General features: G+C 44.4%; 1 protein-coding gene across 1 annotated transcript; it reads right to left on the bottom strand.

Annotated features, from left to right (window-relative positions):
• Window positions 1-4,396: 4,396 nt before the first annotated feature.
• Window positions 4,397-5,740, bottom strand: LOC100502165 (uncharacterized). Its single transcript, NM_001196643.1, has one exon. It carries the CDS (start codon window positions 4,875-4,877, stop codon window positions 4,551-4,553), a length of 327 nt encoding a protein of 108 aa, NP_001183572.1. The 5' UTR covers window positions 4,878-5,740; the 3' UTR covers window positions 4,397-4,550.
• Between the last annotated feature and the right edge of the window lie 15,769 nt (window positions 5,741-21,509).

Raw genomic sequence — 21,509 nt, 5'->3', positions numbered from 1 at the left:
AAAAGTTTCTATTATCTATTAAAATGAACTTATGATTATAACCTTCTAAATAATTTCTAAAATTCATTGTGAACAAAATTAACCATGAAATTAACTATCTAGTGTTTTTATCACCAACATGTGTCTACCAATTTTTGTCATACTTTTCTCTAATCCAACTTTCTAAAAGTCATCGTAAACAAATAACATGAATAATCACGGTGCACTAATTTATCGCATATATCTACCAAAAATCCATAGTGCACATACACAAGAATTCTGAATCACAACATTCTCATATTACAACACAATAATTATAAAATTCACAAACTGAATCAAAAAGTGATTTCAAAATACATAAAATTATTTTGGGTCGTCTTCCACCTTGAGCTTGCTCATGTGACGGGGGAGAGTTCGACGGGGGGGGGGGGGGGGGGGGGGGGGGGGGGGGGGGGGGGGGGTCGGCCGAGTGGAGGAGAGCAGGGGTTCGGCGTCGGGCGGCTCCGGCGGGGCTGTGTGGTCCACGAAGCTCCGGCGACGGCGTGGGCGAACTTCGGTGACGGCTGCGATGGCTTGAACGGCGAGGAGAGTGAGAGAGAAGGGTGCGAGCTCGGGTAGGGAGGAGGGAGAGAGGAGCTCGGTCGGTATTTATAGAGAGAGGGAGGGGAGAGGAGAGGTCGCCGGGGAGAGAGGAAGAGGCGGTCGGGGTTCTTCAAGGTGCCATTGATGGCGTCAATATCAATGGGGGAGAGTGGGGAGGGATAAATGGTTGAGTTGAAGCTCCATTACGATGAGGAGATGAACGGCTGTAGGGTCGGCGCGGCGTCCTGGCGCGGGGCTCGGTCGCGAAGCTTGGGCGCGGGGTGGCGTCCTAGCGTGGGGTAGCGGATCGGACGCGGGCACAGCCCCCCTGGCGGCGTGCCTGGGAAAGGGAAGGAGAGAGGGGCCGGGTGGGGCCCGCGTGTAAGAGAGAGAAGGGGGAGAAGGAAGGGTGGCGGTGACTGGTTAGGGCAGGGAGGGGGTGGCACGGTGGATGTTGGGCCCTAGTGGGCCATTAGGGTTAGGTTAGGGTTTTTTCTTTTTTTCTATTTCTTTTCTAATTTCAAAATATATTTTTAAATAACCCTAAAATTCATAATAATTATACCAAAATTATTTATAACTAAAATATTTTTTTTGGACTAATAATTATTATATTATTGACTTGGATTTTTGTTTAAGAAGAAATGCTATTAAATATCCAAAATCAAACATGAGCAACCAAAAATTATTCCAAATGCAAAATAAATAACAAACACTTGAATGAAAATTTTATTACCATAATTACCATTAATAACTAAATGCATTACTTTTAGTTGATGGTTTTTATAGTGTTACATTAGCATAGGTGCTTTGCGAAGTGCTTAGATTAGTTAGACCGTTTTAGCGCTTGCTCTAGGTGAATCCTAATTAGTTGATTGAGTTTAGAAAAAAACACACAACCCCTCAGCTCTTGCGCAAGCCGTTGTAATTGTACCGAGTGGGGCGAGAGTCTTGCGAGACCGTGACAACCGCGTTTGTGTCACGGCCGCCACCTTATACCAGAGGGAACGAGGCCCACGGCGTTTTCAGCCAGAAGCTCAATAGTGGAGACGGCGGGGAGCGTCCGAGAGGAGCCGGAAGCGAAGCACCACTTGCGCGTGGAGAAGGCCCGTGGCTCTCTACGGAGTTACTCGACCGTGGTGCTTGACCCTCGCGTGGGCTTCCCTTTGCGTAGGGGCACCAACGTGGATTAGTCGGGATCTTGTGTGGTTCCAGATACCTTGATAAAAATATCGGCATCATCGACGAGAGTTTGCATCTCTACCTTGCTCTTTAGCTTCCGCATTTATATTAAGCATTTAAGTTTCAATCTTGTCATTATACTTGTATTGTTTAGAATTGAAACTTACACGTCGGTAGAGATAGCACCACTTAGATAAAACCTAGTTTGCACATTCTAATTTGATTAATTGCATAGGTTTTGCTCTAGGGTTTTATTTGTGGCCTAATTTAGAGAAAGTTTTAGAAGTCCTAATTCACCCCCCTCTTAGGCGTCACATGTTTCCTTCAGGCGCACCAGATAGTCCGGTGCACCGCCGGACAGGGAACAATGTGTGATTCCCTTCCTTATTTGGCAAAGTCGAGCGTTGCAGCCACCAGACCCATGGCACACCGGACAATTATGTGCAGCCTAGTGACCGTTGGCAAAGTCCACGTGTAGCCCGCTGATCGTGCGGCTGACCGTTGGCTGGGCGCTCGGCTAGCACACCGGACAGTTCGGTGTAGCCTGGTGACCGTTGGCAAAGTCCGCGTGTGGCCCGCTGATCGCGCGGCTGACCGTTGGCTGGGCGCTCGGCTGGCACACCGGACAGTCCGGTGCACAACCGGGCAGTCCGGTGAATTTTAGCCACGTCGCCCTCAGCTTTTTCCGAGAGCGGCTAGTTCGCGGGGGCGCCAGCCTGGGCACCGGACAGTCCGGTGCACCGCAGGCTGGTGCAAGTTTGGCTTGCCTTAGCCAAACTTCTCCAATTCGATTTCTCTCACTTTGAAAAGTTTCCTAGCACTTAGAGAATAATGTTAGTACAAAAAACAATTTACTAAGGCTAAAATCATACCTTGCTTTTCCATTTGCATCTCTTTAACTCAAAGCTCAATAAAGTCATACCTCTATGTGTTGAGCATCTAATCAACAAAACAATATAGAAATTGCCCGATAGCACATTTCCCTTTCATCGACAACATCTTGGGCCCTAGACAGTTGGACCCCATAGCCCATCGTGTCAACGAGAGGGCTCAACGTCCAATGAGAATTGAGAGCGACTGAGGGTGTGTTTGGTTTGACTTTTGACTTTGGCTTTTGCCCCCTAAAAGCCAAAAACCAAACCGAAGGGCCGGATCTAGGAAGCAACTTTTTCTAAAAGCTGATTTTCTCGCAGTGCAAATTTAAAGCACCCCTAGACCTGCTTTCAGTAGCTTTCGGATAAAACTGTGAAAACATATATCGAAAAACTTTTAACGGCTTTTAGTGGTTTCCACCAATCGATTTTTAGCTTTTAGTGGAACTGTGAAGATGGTTGAATCATTTCTACGAAGACCGAAGGTGAGGCGAGAAGTCACTTCATTCATTTTCTTTATATAAAAGACAAACGAAACTTCGATACTTGAAGCCTCCTTCTTGACCAAGACTTTCTTTCACAAGTCCGAAATCACCTGATAAATTCGTAAGCACGGAGAAGGCTCGTACAGAATTAACGAAGGATTCATCTATAAAGACGGACCATGCATTGACAAAAACAAAAACCTAAGAGAGAGGACAAAAAAAACAAATTGTTCTTACTCGTACAAACAATTATAATCTAACAAGTTAGGAGTATTTTAGGGCGTGATTGGTTTCATCTATCATCAAATTCAGTTCTCTTCCATCACCGAAAGTAGAGACGCCCTAAAAGTGGAAAAAAAATGTAGAGATCGATAATCCAATCTAAAGAGAAAGCGAGCGTTGGAGACTGATCTTCACTTTAACCTCTGAAACGAGTGGGCTGAGAGCGGGCGCGAAAGCCCTTGATTGTATTCTGAGCGAGTAGTCGGCTCTGTGTTGAGCTGTGTTGAGCTGGTTGGCCAGCTCTTGTTTTTGTATTTGTGTTCGCACTCTTCTTCTATTAACAAAGATGCGCAGCTCTCCTGCGTATTCGACAAAAAAAACTTTAACCTCTGAAACATCGAGACACGAAATTAACCAGCCTCTCCCTGGCACACACGTAACAAGTACGAGGGTCGGTCTTCACATGCGCAAGAGATGGAAATGGTATCAATCAAAAACTAGTAGTAAAAGGATGCGTCAACATAGCATAGTATGGCAATAATATGGTAGGCTGCAGGCACTCTGGTGCTGGTCACATAGCATAGCTGCACGAGGCCGGAGTGACGTTGTGCCAAGGAGAGGGAAGTGGGAAACCTAGCCGTGCCTTGCCTGTGCGCTTCCGTTTCGCAGAGAAACATGACATGCATAGTACACACAGGTCTGTGGCGTGGAAAGCATGCGTGCACAAGCTAGGCGTCTAGTTTATGCGAGGTCCGGAAATGGCCAGATGGGATTAGGGATGGCAATGGGTATCCGAAACCCGAAACCCGATGGGTAAAAACCCTATTAGGGCACGGGTATGGCGGATTTTGATACCCATGGGTATTTTATTGGGTCATTTGTTATGCCCATCGGGTACGGTGGGCGTGGGTACGTTCTCTGTTGCCCCATACCCGCTACCCGATGGGGAATCCGCTAATATATGACACGTGGGTCCGGATTTATATGTCTCATATAAAATACATTTTCTCTCGCTATTTCCTAACCCTAATACGTAATACCCTGTGTCTCTGTCCCTAACGCCGCCACCGCCCACCAGAGTCCCTAACGCTGCCGCCGCCCACCAGAGTCCAGCCTCCAGCGTCCGTCCAGAAGACCAGAACTCCAAACCTCCAGTCCAGCCGTCCAGGGCACCACGCCCACGCTCCAGTACTCCACGGACCACGGCTCCAACTCGGCAGCTCGCAAGTCAGCTGCTCGCCTGCTCCAACTCGCACCACCAGTCGTCCCAGCGCACGGGCGGGAATCGCGGGATCCCAACGCACGGACTCCCCGCCGCAGTGCCGCACATCCACAGCTCACCAGGCGTCCGGCGTCCTGCCGCCCGCGTCCAGGACAGACCAAGTCCCGCCGCCGGCCGCCCGCGTCCAGGCAGCCGCCAGCCCGCTAGCCGCCCGCGTCCAAGGCTCCAGGCAACCGCCACTCCACCAGCCGTCTCCCAGGTACGCCGCCGCTGCAGATGTCTTCGTCGGTATCGGCTACGTCGAGCCCACAGTCCACAGAGAACGGTGACCATGACCCAAGCACTAGGCCAGCAGCCTCATCCCCTCCTCTACAGATTCAGGCAGGGGACGTATCATCCTCTCCGGAGACGACCAACTCAGACACCGCAAGGTGAGCTGTGAGCACTGAGCACAATCTATTCGTTTGATTTTTGGTATATTCGATTCAATATATGGTTGTTTTTGTTGTGTTTGTTATATGTGCGATTGTACTGAGCACCGATTGTGAGTAAACTTTCATTGAACTAACATCGTGACGGCGACCTCGCGAAGGGACGCCGTTGCTGCTACCGTTGTCACGGCCGGCGCTACTGTTAAAGATAATCTAATGGGTAAAACAGTGGCCTCGCCATTCAAGAAGAGTCGTGTCACCGCCAATCGAAGTCGCCTCGCTGTTGAAGGACCACCAGCTACGCCCGCTAAAGATTCTTCCACCATCTCCAGCGTAGAGTTGTTGAAATCAACGGGGTTCGATGCACGCAAACCCCTCTTTTTTTTACTTGAATGTGTTCTTTATTTATCAAGATTCCATGTAATATTTTTTTATCACATCTCAATGTATAACTGTATGCTAGAATTTAATCCGTTGCTAATTTTAGAGTCATTTGATGTTAGTTTCAGATTATGTTTGTTAATAAGGTAGTAGTACTTCTAATTACTGCTTTGTAGAAGCTTTTACTCTGAGCAACAAGACTGGAATTGGAAGAGAAGGATGCCCTTAAGCTCCAACAGCTTAGAAGTCTTATATATTCAAATATTAAGTATTGTGTATTGAACAATTAGACTCAATGCTATGTTTTGTGTGATTTGAAGGCATGATATTGCCATGTAATGTTGAATATTGTTGAACCTATGATAAAATTATGTCGGGTTCGATATATTTGTTATGTTGGTACTTATTTTTGCGTTTTAAAATGATCATGTCTATCGTAATGTTAATGGGTATGGGTACCCGATGGGTACCCGCTACCCATGGTGGGTATGGGTATGGCGTAATTTTGTACCCATGATGGGTAGTGGGTATGGGTATGGGTCAATTTTTTCTTAGTGGGTATGGGTATGGCTTCGTGTGCCCACTGGGTACCTTACCCACTGTCATCCCTAGATGGGATCCCTAGATGGGATGGGGCTGAAAGCCGCTCAGGCTCAGCTTTGCCCCTCTCTTTTTTTCCCCATCTCGTGTCCCGCGCGGGGTCACGTCGCTTGCAAGGCACATCTTCTTGGCTTGCTACTTTGCTAGTTGCTACGCCTGCGATTGCCCCAACAGCGCAGGCATCTCCCAGCACTCTAGCCGGCTCCACCAAAGAAAGAAGCTTGCCAAATGCCAAGAGCATACAATGCCTGGCAGTGGCAGTTGCAGCAAACCCAGCCCGATTGGCCCAGCTCAGTCACTTGAACGGCCCAACAATTCCAACAGTGCTTTGCGTCCTTATTAATTTGAAAGCCGAGCAAAAGGTTCCCAAACTCCAACAGCCAGTGAGGGGGGCTTACGTTGGTTGACCAGATCAAGGCATGAGCCGACTATATATATAAAACTATACTCACCGCTGGATACACGTAGACATATAAAATATTGTTCTAACACGGTAGTTATACTGTAGATAAATAAATGTCTGAAATAGTATTGTTCTAGCACGATAGATATATACTATAAAGCTTCTGGTGCAGTGTTGGGGTCACGCTTCGTCACCGAAGGTCCTGCAAGAAGAAACAGCTTCGGCTAAAGCTGCTTATACATGATGACCGAAGCTACCACTCATAAAGCTTCGATGTTGCAGCATGCCCGAAGACGAAGGATCGAACCGACTTAAAGATAGAATGACATTTTAGCCCATAAAGATCTGAGTCAATGTTGTAAACTTTTATGAGGGACATGATTGTAATTCCTCACAGGCTGTGTCCTGTGCCTATAAATAGTGAACAGTATTCCTTTACTGTTCATGATTTCCTGTAATTGCAAACGCATTACTCGAGAATTATCATCTGTCAAGGAGAAGGTATAATTGTACTCAAACTTTACGTTCTGACATTTTTATGATCAGATAATAAAATATGTAGATAATGTTGCTTATTTCTGATACATTTATCTTTAATGCTTCATGTTTGATATATTAATTCATTTTATTTTGTAAGTTTGCTCACGAAGGTATGACCTTCGTAACATTTCACTCATGGTCTTCGTCTGAAGTTCATTAAATCCTTGGGGATATAATGCTTCAGCGGACGAAGGGCATTAATATTTAACATTTTATGTTGTCTTGTTCTTAATTCATAGCATTTGAGAACAAGTCCCCAACATTGGCGCCCACCTCCGATCAACTCACTTCCACTTGTTTGAGCTGATGGCTTCGGTCAAGAATCAAGCTAGAACTACTTCGGCCCCGAAGCTAGTTCTCCCGATAACAGGCAGTTCATGTTCAGAGCCGGCCAACAAGAAGCAGAAGAAGGAGGCACAACGAAGAGTACAGCATGTAGGGGTACAAGGACCCTTCATCAAATCAAGATGGTCTCACATCCCAATTACCTTTTCTCAAGAGGATCTTCAGCTCAAGGATTACCCACACAATGATGCTATGGTTATATCTTGTGTGATCAAAGGATTTCTGGTCCATAATGTTTTGGTTGATACAGGTAGTGCAGCAGATATCATATTTGCTAAGGCTTTCAGACAAATGCAAGAGCCCAAAGACAAGATCCACGATGCTACGCACCCTCTTTGTGGCTTCAGAGGGCGGCAGATTGTAGCACTTGGGAAGATTACCATGTCAGTAACCTTCGGATTTGTCAACAACACAAGGACTGAGCAAATTGTGTTTGACATTGTTGACATGGAGTATCCTTACAATGCTATCATTGGTCGCGGAACACTCAATGCTTTCGAAGCAATACTTCATCCAGCATATCTTTGCATGAAGATACCTTCGGATCAGGGACCTATTGCTATTTATGGGAGTCAGGAAGCCGCCAGAAAGGCCGAAGGGAATTGGACTGATTCAAAGGCAATCCATAACATAGATGAAGCCGAAGCTTGTGAGCAGTACAAGCATAGAAGGGAGAAGGCTGCTTCGGCCGATCAGCCGAAACCCATGCTTTTATGCGAAGATATCGCAGAGCAGAAGGTGCTGCTAGGATCTCAATTGTCTGAGGAACAAGAGAAAACCTTGATAAGATTCTTGTTCAACAACAAAGATATCTTTGCATGGTCGGCTAATGATCTTTGCGGAGTTAACAGGGATGTTATTGAGCATTCACTTAATGTTGATCCATCCTTCAGACCCAGAAAGCAGAGGCTTCGGAAGATGTCTGATGACAAGGCTGAAGGTGCTCGAAATGAAGTGAAAAGACTTCTCAGTGCTGGAGTTATCAGAGAGGTAAAATACCCAGAATGGCTGGCTAACACTGTCATGGTAAAAAAAGGCCAATGGTAAATGGAGGATGTGTATCGATTTTACTAATCTCAACAAGGTCTGTCCAAAGGACGAGTTTCCATTGTCGAGGATAGATTCCTTAGTTGATGCAGCAGCTTCATCAGAGCTTATGAGTCTGTTGGCTAACACTGTCATGGTAAAAAAAGGCCAATGGTAAATGGAGGATGTGTATCGATTTTACTAATCTCAACAAGGTCTGTCCAAAGGACGAGTTTCCATTGTCGAGGATAGATTCCTTAGTTGATGCAGCAGCTTCATCAGAGCTTATGAGTCTGTTGGATTGTTATTCAGGCTATCATCAAATCTGGATGAAGAAGGAGGATGAGCCGAAGACCAGCTTCATAACCCCTAGTGGAACATATTGTTACCTTCGGATGCCTGAGGGGCTCAAGAATGCTGGAGGAAGCTTCAGCAGAATGACAGCGAAGGTTCTTCAGTCTCAGATAGGCAGAAATGTGTTAACTTATGTTGATGATATCATTGTAAAAAGCACGAAGCAAGAGAACCACATTACTGACCTCCAGGAAACCTTCGCTAATTTCAGACAGGCCGGTTTAAAGTTGAATCTAGAAAAATGTGTCTTCGGAGTGAAGAAAGGGAAATTTCTTGGCTGCTTAGTTTCAACAAAAGCGATTGAGGCTAATCCAAATAAAATCGAAGCTATCCTTCGAATGGAACCACCCAGTACAAAGAAGGGGGCTCAAAGATTGACAGGAAGACTGGCATCTCTCAACAGATTCATATCTAGATCAGCAGAGAAATTTACCATTCTTCGAAGTGCTGAAGACAGCCGAACTTTTTCAATGGGGACCGGTCCAGCAGAAAGCCTTCGAAGAGCTGAAGCAATATTTGATAGACCTAACAACGCTAACTCCACCAGCGCCAGAGGCTCCTCTGTTGTTATATGTGGCAGCTTCGCACTCAGCGGTAAGTGCGGCACTTGTCCAAGAGAAGCTTGAAGGGCAAATCAAGAAGCAAGCTCCAATATACTTTGTATCTGAAGTTCTTAGTTTATCAAAGAAAAATTATACAGAATTGGAGAAGGTGCTATATGTTGTTTTGATGGCTTCTAGAAAGCTTCGGCATTATTTCCAAGCATACAATATAATTGTCCCTTCTTCACAACCATTGAAGGACATTATGAGAAATAAAGAAGCTACTGGAAGGATTGGAAAGTGGGCTGCGGAACTCAATGAATTCTGCATTGATTATGTACACAGATCTTCGATTCAATCCTAGGCGTTAGCTGACTTCATTGTCGATTGGACGCCAGTGGCTCAAATAGAAGAGGCAAATAAAGATGCCGAAGCATGGACAGTATTCTGCGATGGTTCTTGGGGAACCTTCGGAGCAGGAGCAGCTGCTGTTTTGGTCGCACCCTCCAAAGTTAAAACTTGCTACACAGCAAGACTTGATTTTAGCTGCACAAATAACATTGCTGAGTACGAAGCTTTACTTTTGGGTCTTCGGAAGTTAAAGGCAATGGGAATCATAAGGGCGGTTCTTAAAACTGACTCCAAGGTTATCTCTGGTCATATTGACAAAAGTTGTAGGGCAAGAGACCCGAAGCTTGAGAAAAATTTGGATATTGTCCGAAGGATTGAAGCTTCCTTTGAAGGTTTTTCTGTAAAAAATATTCCTCGAGGAGAAAATGAGTATGCTGATTTGCTAGCCAAGTCAGCAGCACAGGGGCTGCCTTTACCTTCGGAAGTATTTTTTGAAACAATAAAAGCACCTTCGGTTGAACTTCTTGAAAGAGCGGTCCTCAACATATCTCCTGTTTATAGTGAAGACTGGAGAACTGAAATCATCTCTTACCTTAAGGGTAATTTCCTTTCAGATGATGAAGCTTATAACAAGAGAATAGAGGCAAGAGCTCGTCCATATGTAATAATAGAAGGGGAGCTGTACAAGCATGGTGTCTGCTCTCCCTTACTCAAATGTTTATCCAGAGCCGAAGGTGTAGAGTTGATGAAGGAAATACATGCAGGCTTGTGTGGATCTCACATTGGATCTAGGCCTTTGCTGGGAAAAGTCTTTCGCCAAGGATTTTATTGGCCAAAAGCAGCTTCGGATGCATCAGAACTAGTCCAAAAGTGCGAAGGTTGTCAGAAATGTGCAAAAGATCAAAAACAACCTTCGTCTCTAACTCAGTTAATACAACCCACTTGGCCGTTACAAAGGTGGGGTCTTGATTTGTTAGGTCCGCTACCACCAGCACAAGGAAATTTAAGATATGTTGTAGTGGCAGTGGAATATTTTTCTAAGTGGATTGAGGCAAAGCCTTTAGCCACAATAACTTCGGTTACTGTCCAAAAGTTTTTCTAGCAAAACATTGTTTGTCGCTTCGGAGTGCCAAAGGCTATCACTGTGGACAATGGAACGCAGTTTGACTCCGAAGCTTTTAAAGAATTTTGTGACCAAATTGGCACAAAGATCCATTTTGCGTCAGTTCGACATCCCGAGTCAAATGGACTAGTTGAAAGGGCTAATGGCATCATAATGATAGGAATAATGAAGTTAATATTCAATCAACCAAGGGGAAAGTGGCCAGAAGAATTAATTAAAGTGGTGTGGAGCCACAACACAACAGTGTCAAGGTCAACAGGTTTTACACCATTCAAATTGTTGTTTGGTGATGAAGCAATAACCCCAGAAGAGACTAAGGCAGGATCAATAAGAATAGTGGCTTCGGCGATAGACGAAAGTGATTGTTCTGTGGACAAAGATGCTATAGGGGGGATCAGGCTTCAGGCTATGGAAAATATCAATAAATATCAAGCCGAAACAATAAAATGGCGTGATAGAAAGGTTCAGTTGAAGAACATTAAGCCAGGACATTTGGTGCTTCGAAGAGTGGCCAACCCAGACACAGTGGGCAAACTACAACTAAAATGGGAAGGCCCCTTTCTGGTAGTATCTTCGTCAAGACCTGGTTCCTACAGATTAAAGGATATGGACGGCAACGACATTCCTAGATCGTGGAATGCGGATGAGCTTCGGCGGTATTATGTGTAATTTGATGTAATCTTTTCTATTTTTATTGTTGTTTTAGTTTTTCCTTATGGCACCCTTTTCCTTTCCAAAGGGGGAGAAAGGTTTTTAATGGGGCCACAACATGTAATTTTTCTTTTCCATATTTCAATTCTATAGGAGTGATATCCCCCAAAAAATGTAAATGTAAAGGCTGACGACGCACCATCGAGTGTAATGGAAAAAGAAAAGAAGAAGCTCAAAAGTCGTTCCCAAGGGAATGCAGAGCTTACAGCAAAAAATAAACGCTGATTCCGCCGAAAGTAAAAGGCGAAGAAGCTCCTAAGGGAGGCTTGCAGCGAAAAATAAACGCTGATTCCGCCTAAAGTAAAAAGGCGGAGAAGCTCCTAAGGGAGGCTTGCAGCGAAAAATAAACGCTGATTCCGCCGAAAGTAAAAGGCGAAGAAGCTCCTAAGGGAGGCTTACAGCGAAAAGTCAGCGCTGATACACCGAAAAGTAAACGGTGAAGCCGAAAAATAAACGGCAAAAAGATTTGAGTCATTCTCAAGGGAATGAGGGCTATGATTATGGTTTCCACAATGCATTACATCATGTCATTTGCATTCATAAACATTCATTTAGACATGTATAGAATCATCATCATCATACCACACAAAAAAGACAGATGCTTTGGCAATGAGGAAAAACTCTGAAGAAAGAGGAAAATTTTCATGCTTCGTTGTGTACGAAAAGAAGGGAAGGTGTATTTCGCCTTCGGCTCAAAAGTGTAGTTTCGTTCACAGCAAAGCAGATTGTACATGGATAAAGGAGACAAGATATATTACAAGGTATGTACAAATATACATAAGTTTTTTTTATATTACAAAGATCTCTCCAGAATTTTTTGCAGGAAAGTCTATTATAGCAATTATTAAGCTTCAGGCCGTCATACTTCAGCTTTGTCATACTTCAGCTTCGTCAAACTTCAGCTTCATCATCCTGCACATATTAAAGAAGCAGAACAAGAAAGGTGCAAATTTCAAGGAGAAGGTAAAAGTAACAAATATAAGTTTCTCACTGGCTTAAGGTGGCTTCGAGCTTCGTCACCAGCCATTTTTCGCCCGCCATTTACCCAAATCTGGGTCATAAATCTATTTCCGATGCTTCGGGCTAGGCTTGGTATATAAACCAAATCTGCTGCTGACAAGCTGAAGTTTGGCCTATTTACAATTTTTTCGTGCGCACAGCGAGCCTTCAGAAAAGCGGCAGCTGTGCCTCGAGAAGCTACCAGGGCGCAGAAGTCAGCATGCCCAGCAATAACTTCGTCAAGAGCATCAACCTCGCCTTCAATATATTCCAAGGTGCTGGGCAGGTTTTCAGCTGAAGGTGAAAATTTTTCAGAACTGGCTCCGATAGAGTGAAACACATCCTTCAGCCGCTGCACGCATCGGCTGCCGAAATTTAGGCATTTCTCTTGAAGTTCCTCCAATGATTTTTGCAAATTTGAATTTTTCTCGATCTCAGTCTTGAGATTTGTTTCAAGGTTCTTCTTTTCTTCCTCAGATTTTTCTGACCTTTGGAGTAATTCATTGTTTAACCTGATATTTTCGGCTTGGGCTTCAGCCAACGAACCTTCCAAAGATTGAATGACGAAGTCTTTCTTTTCCATGGCAGCTTCGTAATCTTTAACTTTGATTTTAAGATCCTGAATAACGGAGTCTTTTTCCGTTAGAGCAGCTTCGTAATTTTTGACTTTGCTTTCTAAATCTTTGATAGTAACTTCGTTCTTTTCATCCTCAAGATCTTGTTGCATTCTTAGCACTTTACTTAGAAGTATACTCTGCCAAAACAACCTTCGTCAGAAAACAACTTAATTCAAAAGAAGAAATATATAATAATAAAAAATCGATACTTTTTTACCTTGAAATTAGCATAGAGCAAACTACCGGCGATATGTTGTCGCTGGTACCTACAAAGGTCCGCTTCTATCTTCGGCAGGCCAACGCTTTTGGAGAAGGTCCTAACAATTTTGGCCTCGGTGCGATTCCGAAGGCATCTTAGCTTCCCTTCGTTGACCCCACCAAATAGCATAGACCCTGGTTTATATCCACAGGATATGGCATATTTTTTCAGCTCTTCTTTTTTAGCACCTATTAATTCTTGTCCAAGTAAATCTTGAAAGTTAAAATTTCCTTCCTCCAAAATGTCTTCAACTTGCTCTTTTCCTTTTTCAGTAGTCGTGCTCACCGCAGCCACAGCAGCTTCTTCTTCAGCCATTTTCAGAAGTATATTGTCAATAACTTCAAGTGTGGTTTCCAGGTTTGAATCTTCGGTGGTCCCGGCTTCGGCTCCGGTAGCTTTGGCTCCGGTAATTTCGACGGCTTCAGCTCCGGTAGCTTCGGCTCCGGCGGATGCAAATTCAGTGGTTTCGGCCCCGGTAGCGGCGTCTGCGGCGGCTTCGGCTTCGGCGGTCTTGGCAGTAACAATTTTTGACACCGATACCGGTGGCGGTGTCTGATGAATCACATCTGTCACTTGGATAATTCTTCGTTTTTTCGGCTTTGCAGGACTTTCTGCTGCCGAAGCTTCTTTGTCCTTCTGAAAAAACTTTGTCAGTTCTAGCGCCAGCGGACTTAGCTTGACAGGCAAAGATTCAGTCATTACCTTCATAATCTCTTCCACTTCGGCAGCAGAAGGTGTCGCAGGAGTTTCCTCCTCCTGGCCCGACGTCTTGGATTTTGGAGATGCAGGTTTTGGAGATATACCTTTTCTTTTCCTTGAAACAGCCACCCTCGGTTCTTCAGAAATTTCTTTTTCCTTTCTGGCCAACTTGATGCTTTCTTTGTCCAGGGCGCTAGCAATCCTCTTTCTCTTCGGGCCTTCGGCATCTCCACCCAGTTGCTCGTAATCAGGGTAATCAAAATTCAAAGCATCTAGCACACGGTTCAATCTTCGCTTCGGACGAGTGCCGAAGGCTGCAGTCATCAACTGATCTTCTTTCTTAGAGTAATTTCCGAGGATATCGTTGCACATAATCTCGATTGAGTCCAGCCACTCTTGGCAGGGTTTTTTAAAGTGTTTTTTAAACTTGTAGTAATACGGCAATCGAACAAATTCTCCCTTTTTCTTTTCTCCCTCCAGCTTTGGCATTTCCCAATCCCTCATTGTTGGAAACACTTTAAAAGCCAGAAATTCCTGCACCAAATCTCTAGTGCCAATGTGATCTGAAATCACGCGAAATTCAGCCAAAGCAATTTGGCTCGGGCTTCCACTTATCATGTTGCATCGGGGCCTCGTTTCTCCGAAGGTTAGCTCTAGTGGACTCTGGACCAATTTATCTTCATCTTTATCAACTTTAACATAAAACCACTTAGACTTCCATCCGGCTGGCCATTTGCTTCGGTAGCTTATCACTGGAAACTTCGAAGTTTTACGATAAGCAAAGTTGTAACATCCAAAATTCTCATGAAGACCATCTCCTCTGGCTTTAGTCTGATAGTGTAGTTCATGGACTCGACAGAAACCTTCACCGAACGGTTCCACTCCCTGGCTACGAAGGGCCCAAATATAAACACTTAATCTAACAATAGCGTTAGGGGTCAGCTGATGAAGGTAAACCCCAAACTTCTTCAACACATCAGCAATCATTCCATTCAAAGGAAATCTTAATCCTGTTTTAAAGAAGCTTTTGAACACAACCACTTCATTCTTTTCCGGCTTCGGAGTAATCTCCTCTCCGCTAAAACGAACCAGCTCCTTTTTTGTTTCACTAAAGTAGCCCAACTTCACCATTTTTGGAAGATCAGCTTCAGAGATGGTGGACTTTTCAAAGTCCAAATGACTAGGTTTGCTTGTCATCCCGCAGTTGTACTCATCTTTGGAACCAACTTCTTCAACATCAGCTTGCGTTGCTTCGGCAGCAGGTGTGTCTTCTGATGGAGCCAGCCCGAAACGCCTCATCGCTTCAGAAATCGGAACAGTTTCAACGGCTTCGGTCTCGTCTTCACCACGCTCAACCCTAGCAGTGGAGCGTATTCTGGCCATTTGATTTTAAACTTTCTTGAAAAAAATTCTTTGGAAGTCAATAAACTTTTTTCCGAAGCTATCCTCGTAACGAAGCACACACCAAACTGGAGCTTCGTTTGAATGCGAAAATCAAGCTTCGGCTATGATTAAATTTTTGGCAGCAAAACAGTGCAATAGCAATGAATGTCGTGGTAACTTCACACATACTTGTCTGTTTATATAGTGCTGCAGGTAAGAAGGTGAATCGTCAGGATTTTTTCACCGGGCAAACAGTCACTCGCACTCACTGCACGGTGGGCCGCAACAACCAAGAAGGTGCACCTGCATGGTAGGACTACTCCGCGCTCGAAAACTGTATCATTTCTCGGCAACGAGCTCAGGGAAGGTGTTTTTCGGACCTTCGGCTTCCCGAAGCCTAAGAGACTTTTTTCACGGATCAAGCTCGTTACGAAAAACGATCTAGCACCGCGAAGGGGCTACTGTTGGGGTCACGCTTCGTCGCCGAAGGTCCTGCAGGAAGAAACAGCTTTGGCTAAAGCTGCTTATACATGATGACCGAAGCTACCACTCATAAAGCTTCGATGTTGCAGCATGCCCGAAGACGAAGGATCGAACCGACTTAAAGATAGAATGACATTTTAGCCCATAAGGGTCTGAGTCAATGTTGTAAACTTTTATGAGGGACATGATTGTAATTCCTCACAGGCTGTGTCCTGTGCCTATAAATAGTGAACAGTATTCCTTTACTGTTCACGATTTCCTGTAATTGCAAACGCATTGCTCGGGAATTATCATCTGTCAAGGAGAAGGTATAATTGTACTCAAACTTTACGTTCTGACATTTTTATGATCAGATAATAAAATATGTAGATAATGTTGCTTATTTCTGATACATTTATCTTTAATGCTTCATGTTTGATATATTAATTCATTTTATTTTGTAAGTTTGCTCACGAAGGTATGACCTTCGTAACATTTCACTCATGGTCTTCGTCCGAAGTTCATTAAATCCTTGGGAATATAATGCTTCGGCGGACGAAGGGCATTAATATTTAACATTTTATGTTGCCTTGTTCTTAATTCATAGCATTTGAGAACAAGTCCCAACATGCAGTGAGGCCGCGTTATTGGTTTTTGCAGCGCGTCGTTTTGATTTTTTTTGCAGGTCACGTAGGTCGGGTTATCCGCGTCTTCTATGTCTAGTTGTCCGCTCTTAAATACACTTCACCCATCCATAGTGCTAGTTTAGAAACTCGTTTTTCCAAGTGATTTCTATTTTCAAAAGAAAAATTAGTTCATTTTCACTTTGGAAAAATATGAATCCATTAGAAAAATTAAGTTTCCAAACTAGCTCTAAAAGATTATAATTCTTTGTTTTTCTCAAATTCAAATAGTCTAAATCTAATACTATCCATTATAATCCCAAGATGTTATAATTTAATGAATGTTTTTTTAAAGTCGTTGCTTACATACTAATCATCCAAATTAAATTCTGATTACATCATTATATTTCGTATAAAAAATCTTTAAAACAAGCCCTCATATGAATATATTGTGATAAAATCTTGTTAATAAACACTTATTTTGTAAAGCAGAGAACATTTTATTGAGTAGAAGTACGATTCTATACAGTTGCATTGTATGGTTTGACTTGAACTCTCTGGCCTGTCTATAATCAACACACTCAACTCATTGATATGATGCTCTGTTGTTAACACGGTTTGATGATTACTTTCACTTAGGCTGACTACATGGAGGTGTTAGACTAGTCATCTATGGTCCAACAATCGTGAAACTCATGGTCTGGCGCCTTGAAAATCCTTCTAACTTGCCCAAAAATAGAAACAATGTAAATGTGTTTTGATCTATACTTCTTTTGGGCCTCTTCTAAGCCACATAGAGGTAAAGACAACTAGAATGCTCCATACCAGGCTCAATAGACTTATCTAGGTTAAGGTACTAGTCTGTTCCCCATTTATAGTACGGTTAAAGAAAAAATATCATAAAATATTTTAAGTGCCGCTCGACTCCAAATGACACTTGAATTGGTGTATTCTTAACCTTGTCTTTCGGCCTTTTAAGAACCAAAACAAATATATAATTAGGGGGTATGAAACCATAGATTGTCGAAACAATCTTCATCATTATGACCTAACTTTAATTTACCTTTGCAAAACATATGTTATGCACAATAAATTCAATTTACCCTAAACCCTAAAACCATCTTGATGCTTTCGCTAACCAGTTACTAAATTAATGCACTAGATATACTAAGGAATAAAATCATTGAGTCTAGATGCCTCTAGGGTGGGGGTACTACCATTCTAGGTATCGGTGGCGAACACACACACATGAGTGAGCACAAGCAGGGTCACCCGCTAGGCTTGGGGCGTACGCGGGGCAAGGGAGACAACAGGGTGGCCTGTGGTCGTCAGGGAGGGGACGCGACATGATGTCTATCGAGGTAGGAAACGTAGCAGGAGAGGCTACAAAGACATCCTTCAAAAGTGAAATACGTATGTGCCGAATATAGTGTAAGAGCTCGACATCGTGAGTAGTTGTAGTCTTAAGATCTACGACACCGAGTGAGCCGCTATGCTGGCACCAAGTCGTAACACGAGATCTTAGGGTCTCGGTGTTTGGTGTTTTATGTCATAACATTGAGTCATGTTATTTTGGTGTATGACCAATAACATCAATCCTAAAATTAGAAAAAAAACAATATTAAGACACTAAATAGTTTAAATGTAAGTTTTAAAATAAATAAAAAGATAGGTTCTGACGAACTGTCGACCTGATGCACTTCCGCGGGAAACCACCGCCACGTAGATCAAGTATAATAAGAGGCTATAAGCTATCTAAATCCTGAGGTGGAGAGAGAAGGGGAGAGAGAGAGCAGAAGTGGTTGTAAACTTACAACTAGCTTTGACACAAGAACAAAGAAGCTTTGTGAGTGAGATAAGCAGTGTCTTGCATTAATACTGAAGAGCTAATCACTATATAGATGGGCTAAATAGTGTTATCTCCATTCTTAAATATTTGATGTTGCATAGTTCATTTTTAAATAAAAATGTCAAATAAAAAACGGAGGGAGCAGGCTACAAGAATTCTGCTATGGTTTTCGAAAAACATGGGACAGTAAGATTTGTGTTCGGCGAGGATGCTAGCGCGGACTCACTCCGAATGGTGAATCGTTGGGACTCGAGCGATGTATTTGATACGATGGATTATACTGGTTTAGGCTTGTGCCCTAGTTCAGTGTACTATTGATCGCAATATTACTATAGGGCGTGTTACAACCAACCCGTGTGCTCATGTGTCGCTTGAAGGGTGCACTTCTTCCTTTTATATATATCAAGAGAAGCCTTATGTTGACACCTTTTTGGGGCGCCAATCACTCAACAAGAACCAGCGGCGGTGCTCTCTGGTCAGGCGCGGACGGTCCGCGGCACAGGGCCGGACGACCCGCGACCTGGCGCGAGGCTAGGGTTCCCTGCCTAACGGCCGGACGGTCTGCGACCTGGCGACAGGGTCGTCTTCCTCCTCCTTGCTGGAATCTAGATCTCGTCCCCTAGGGGGAAAAGATCTTAAGGTGCTCTGGGTCGACAGATCACCCAGGGCATCCCCAGACGACGTGGAGTCGCCTAGGAATTAAGAGATCAATTCAAGGAAGAGGTCTTGGATGGACAACTAGATCTTGCCCCCCGGGAGGGGTGAGATCCTAGGGTCGTCTTGGGATCGGCAGGCCACCCAAGACGGATCTAGACGACGTAGAGTCGAATAGGGGTGGAAGTGGATATGTGGAAGACTGCAACTAGAACTACGCTACATCTACTCCTAGGGCAGGAAAAGTAAATAAGGTAATTGGTTCGATTGGAATGTGTTCGGGGGTTCTCAATCGACCGTACCCCTTTATATTTATAGGGGAGGAGGTCTGGACCTTTTCCTAAGAGATAGCCAACAAACTCCCACGTGATTAGATGGATAACCACGCACGAGATAAGGATAAACATCTGAGTTAACCTAATCTCGGGACACACGGACCGTCCAGGCCCAAGGGTCGGACCATCCGCTCATTTTGGTGCCCAACATATGCCCCCTGCCTTTTGGTGGAGCTTGGCGAACCAAAAGCATCAGTGAAAACTTCGGAAATAATTGACCTCATGAGCTTTTGTTCCCGATGTAAGGACTCAGCTCGATGCAAGTCATCGGCTCTTGCGATCAGATAATATAAATAATTGATGGAACTTTAATGCACAGAGGCCGTTTCGGATCGCATCCTCTTCGGCCATGTCTACCTGATCAACCTGTCAAAAGGCAAAAACTTGTGGTGCCCCCCAGCCCAAATAAGCAAACAGATTGGGCCAGTAATACGAATTCATCGTCGTACCACCCCACACATGAGCAGGACAACACATCGGCGATGGATAGAACGGGACGCACCATGCTATCCCTGGAGGAGGATGACAAGGCGATCTTGGTTGTGCTACCTTTTGGGTCCATTTAGTCGGCTTTTGGTTTCGCACAGATCGCCCTTTTGACTTCGTCTGCTTTATTGGCCGGTTATGTGGAACGGCCTTCTTCGTATATTTGGCAAGCAACTGACTAAAAGTAGGGCCAACTCTACTGAGTCGTCCAGACGTCTTAGTAGTATTTTGTTTCCTAACACTTGTTTTGGAACCTTGTGGTCCGGTGGTCTGAGGTTGCTGCTTCTGACTGTCTGCGGACTGTCCGACCATTATAGCCGGACCGTCCGCTCATATCTCGGACTGTTCGGCCTTAGTATCCGGATCGTCTGGCGTACGCAGGACAGGTGACCGTGATCGGGTATTCGGGTGTCCGATCGTGTTTGCCTCCCGATGCCTCCGGTCTTTCTTTTGTCTGGAGTCTTCTGAGTAACCATTATGCGTGACATATTTGGTGTACGGGGATCACCAATGACGATATTTTTATCTTTGCTTTTATCGGCCGCACAGGGCCGAACTATGACTTTTTTGCTTGTCGGCTCTAATGTGGTGGCAGGGACAGGTGGCCTGTCAATCCTCACCTCCTTTTGAAACCTCAACCGGCCTTCGTTTATAGCCGATTGTATTTGCCGACGAAAGACAGCACAATCATTGGTGTTATGAAGAAAGGAGCCATGCTATTTACAATATATACGCCCTTTTAATTCTTCAACCGGAGGAATTATATGTGATAATTTAATATTACCATGTTTAAGCAACTCATCAAATATTTTATCACACTTAGTAATATTAAATGTGAACTTAACCTTTTCCTTTTGTGTCGAGTGCGGGTGAGAGCGAACAGAAGGTTTGGCCTTAGTGGGCCAAACAAGCTCAGGGACATGTGACTTTTTTGGTTCTTGGGGCTTGGGTGGCCGGTTATATGTACGCCGGCCTTCCACACCAGACGGATCACAGGTGACTTCTGGTGCTCCGGACGGTCCGACCTGCACAGTCAGACGGTCTGCGGGTGGATCGGATGGTCCGGTACTATCCTCGGACTGTCCGGTACTATCCTCGGACTGTCCAGTCACGTCAGGCAACACCTGTGACCCTTGCGGTGGGCTCTGTGTAACTCCGGACTGTCTGGCGTAGGGTGCCGGACGGTCTGACGGAGGACCGGACGGTCCGCGACTGTGTGCGGACGGTCCGGCCGTGCTCAGGGTTGACTCAGCATTTAGCGAAGATGGTGGTGACGGTCGTCCTGGATATGAGTCCATCGGCATACCAGAATATGGCTGGGGAAACCCATTTGTCGCCGATGTGTTTGGCGCAATTGTTTCAGCGCCTAATTTATGTGATAAAAAATTAGGCATGTGAGTTTTTCCTAATGCATGTGTCATCCTCTCTATATCCTCCATGATACTTTTAATCCTATTATCAAAAGAAATTTTAATAGATGGAATATCATCGGCTGACCTGGAATCACCTATCGTGGGGAGCTGTTGCAGCACGGCTAACATATACTCGGTGTTTATCTCCCTCTCTTGGACGGTCTTCTGGTGGCAGTCTACCTTGAAGTGCGAGAGGTACCACTTATCTGCCACCTTGAGCACCTGATCCTTTTGTCGGTGGGCCTCCTCGTCTATTTTCTTCATGTCATCTTCTAATCTTTTATGCTCAGCGGCCGATAAATTAGTCAGCCTTGTGTTGCTGTTTGGAGAAGCACCGTTGAGATCTTTAGAATCGGCCATGTAAGCCTGATTTTGTAGAT

This window comes from Zea mays, chromosome 4 (assembly GCF_902167145.1).
Source record: "Zea mays cultivar B73 chromosome 4, Zm-B73-REFERENCE-NAM-5.0, whole genome shotgun sequence".
Taxonomy (NCBI): Eukaryota; Viridiplantae; Streptophyta; class Magnoliopsida; order Poales; family Poaceae; genus Zea; species Zea mays.
Note: the sequence above shows the minus strand (reverse complement) of the source record. Positions and strands in the feature narration are given on the sequence as shown.

Coding starts and splice junctions, on each gene's coding strand:
- LOC100502165 (NM_001196643.1), bottom strand. CDS start 4,877: ATGGTCACCGTTCTCTGTGGACTGTGGGCTCGACGTAGCCGATACCGA.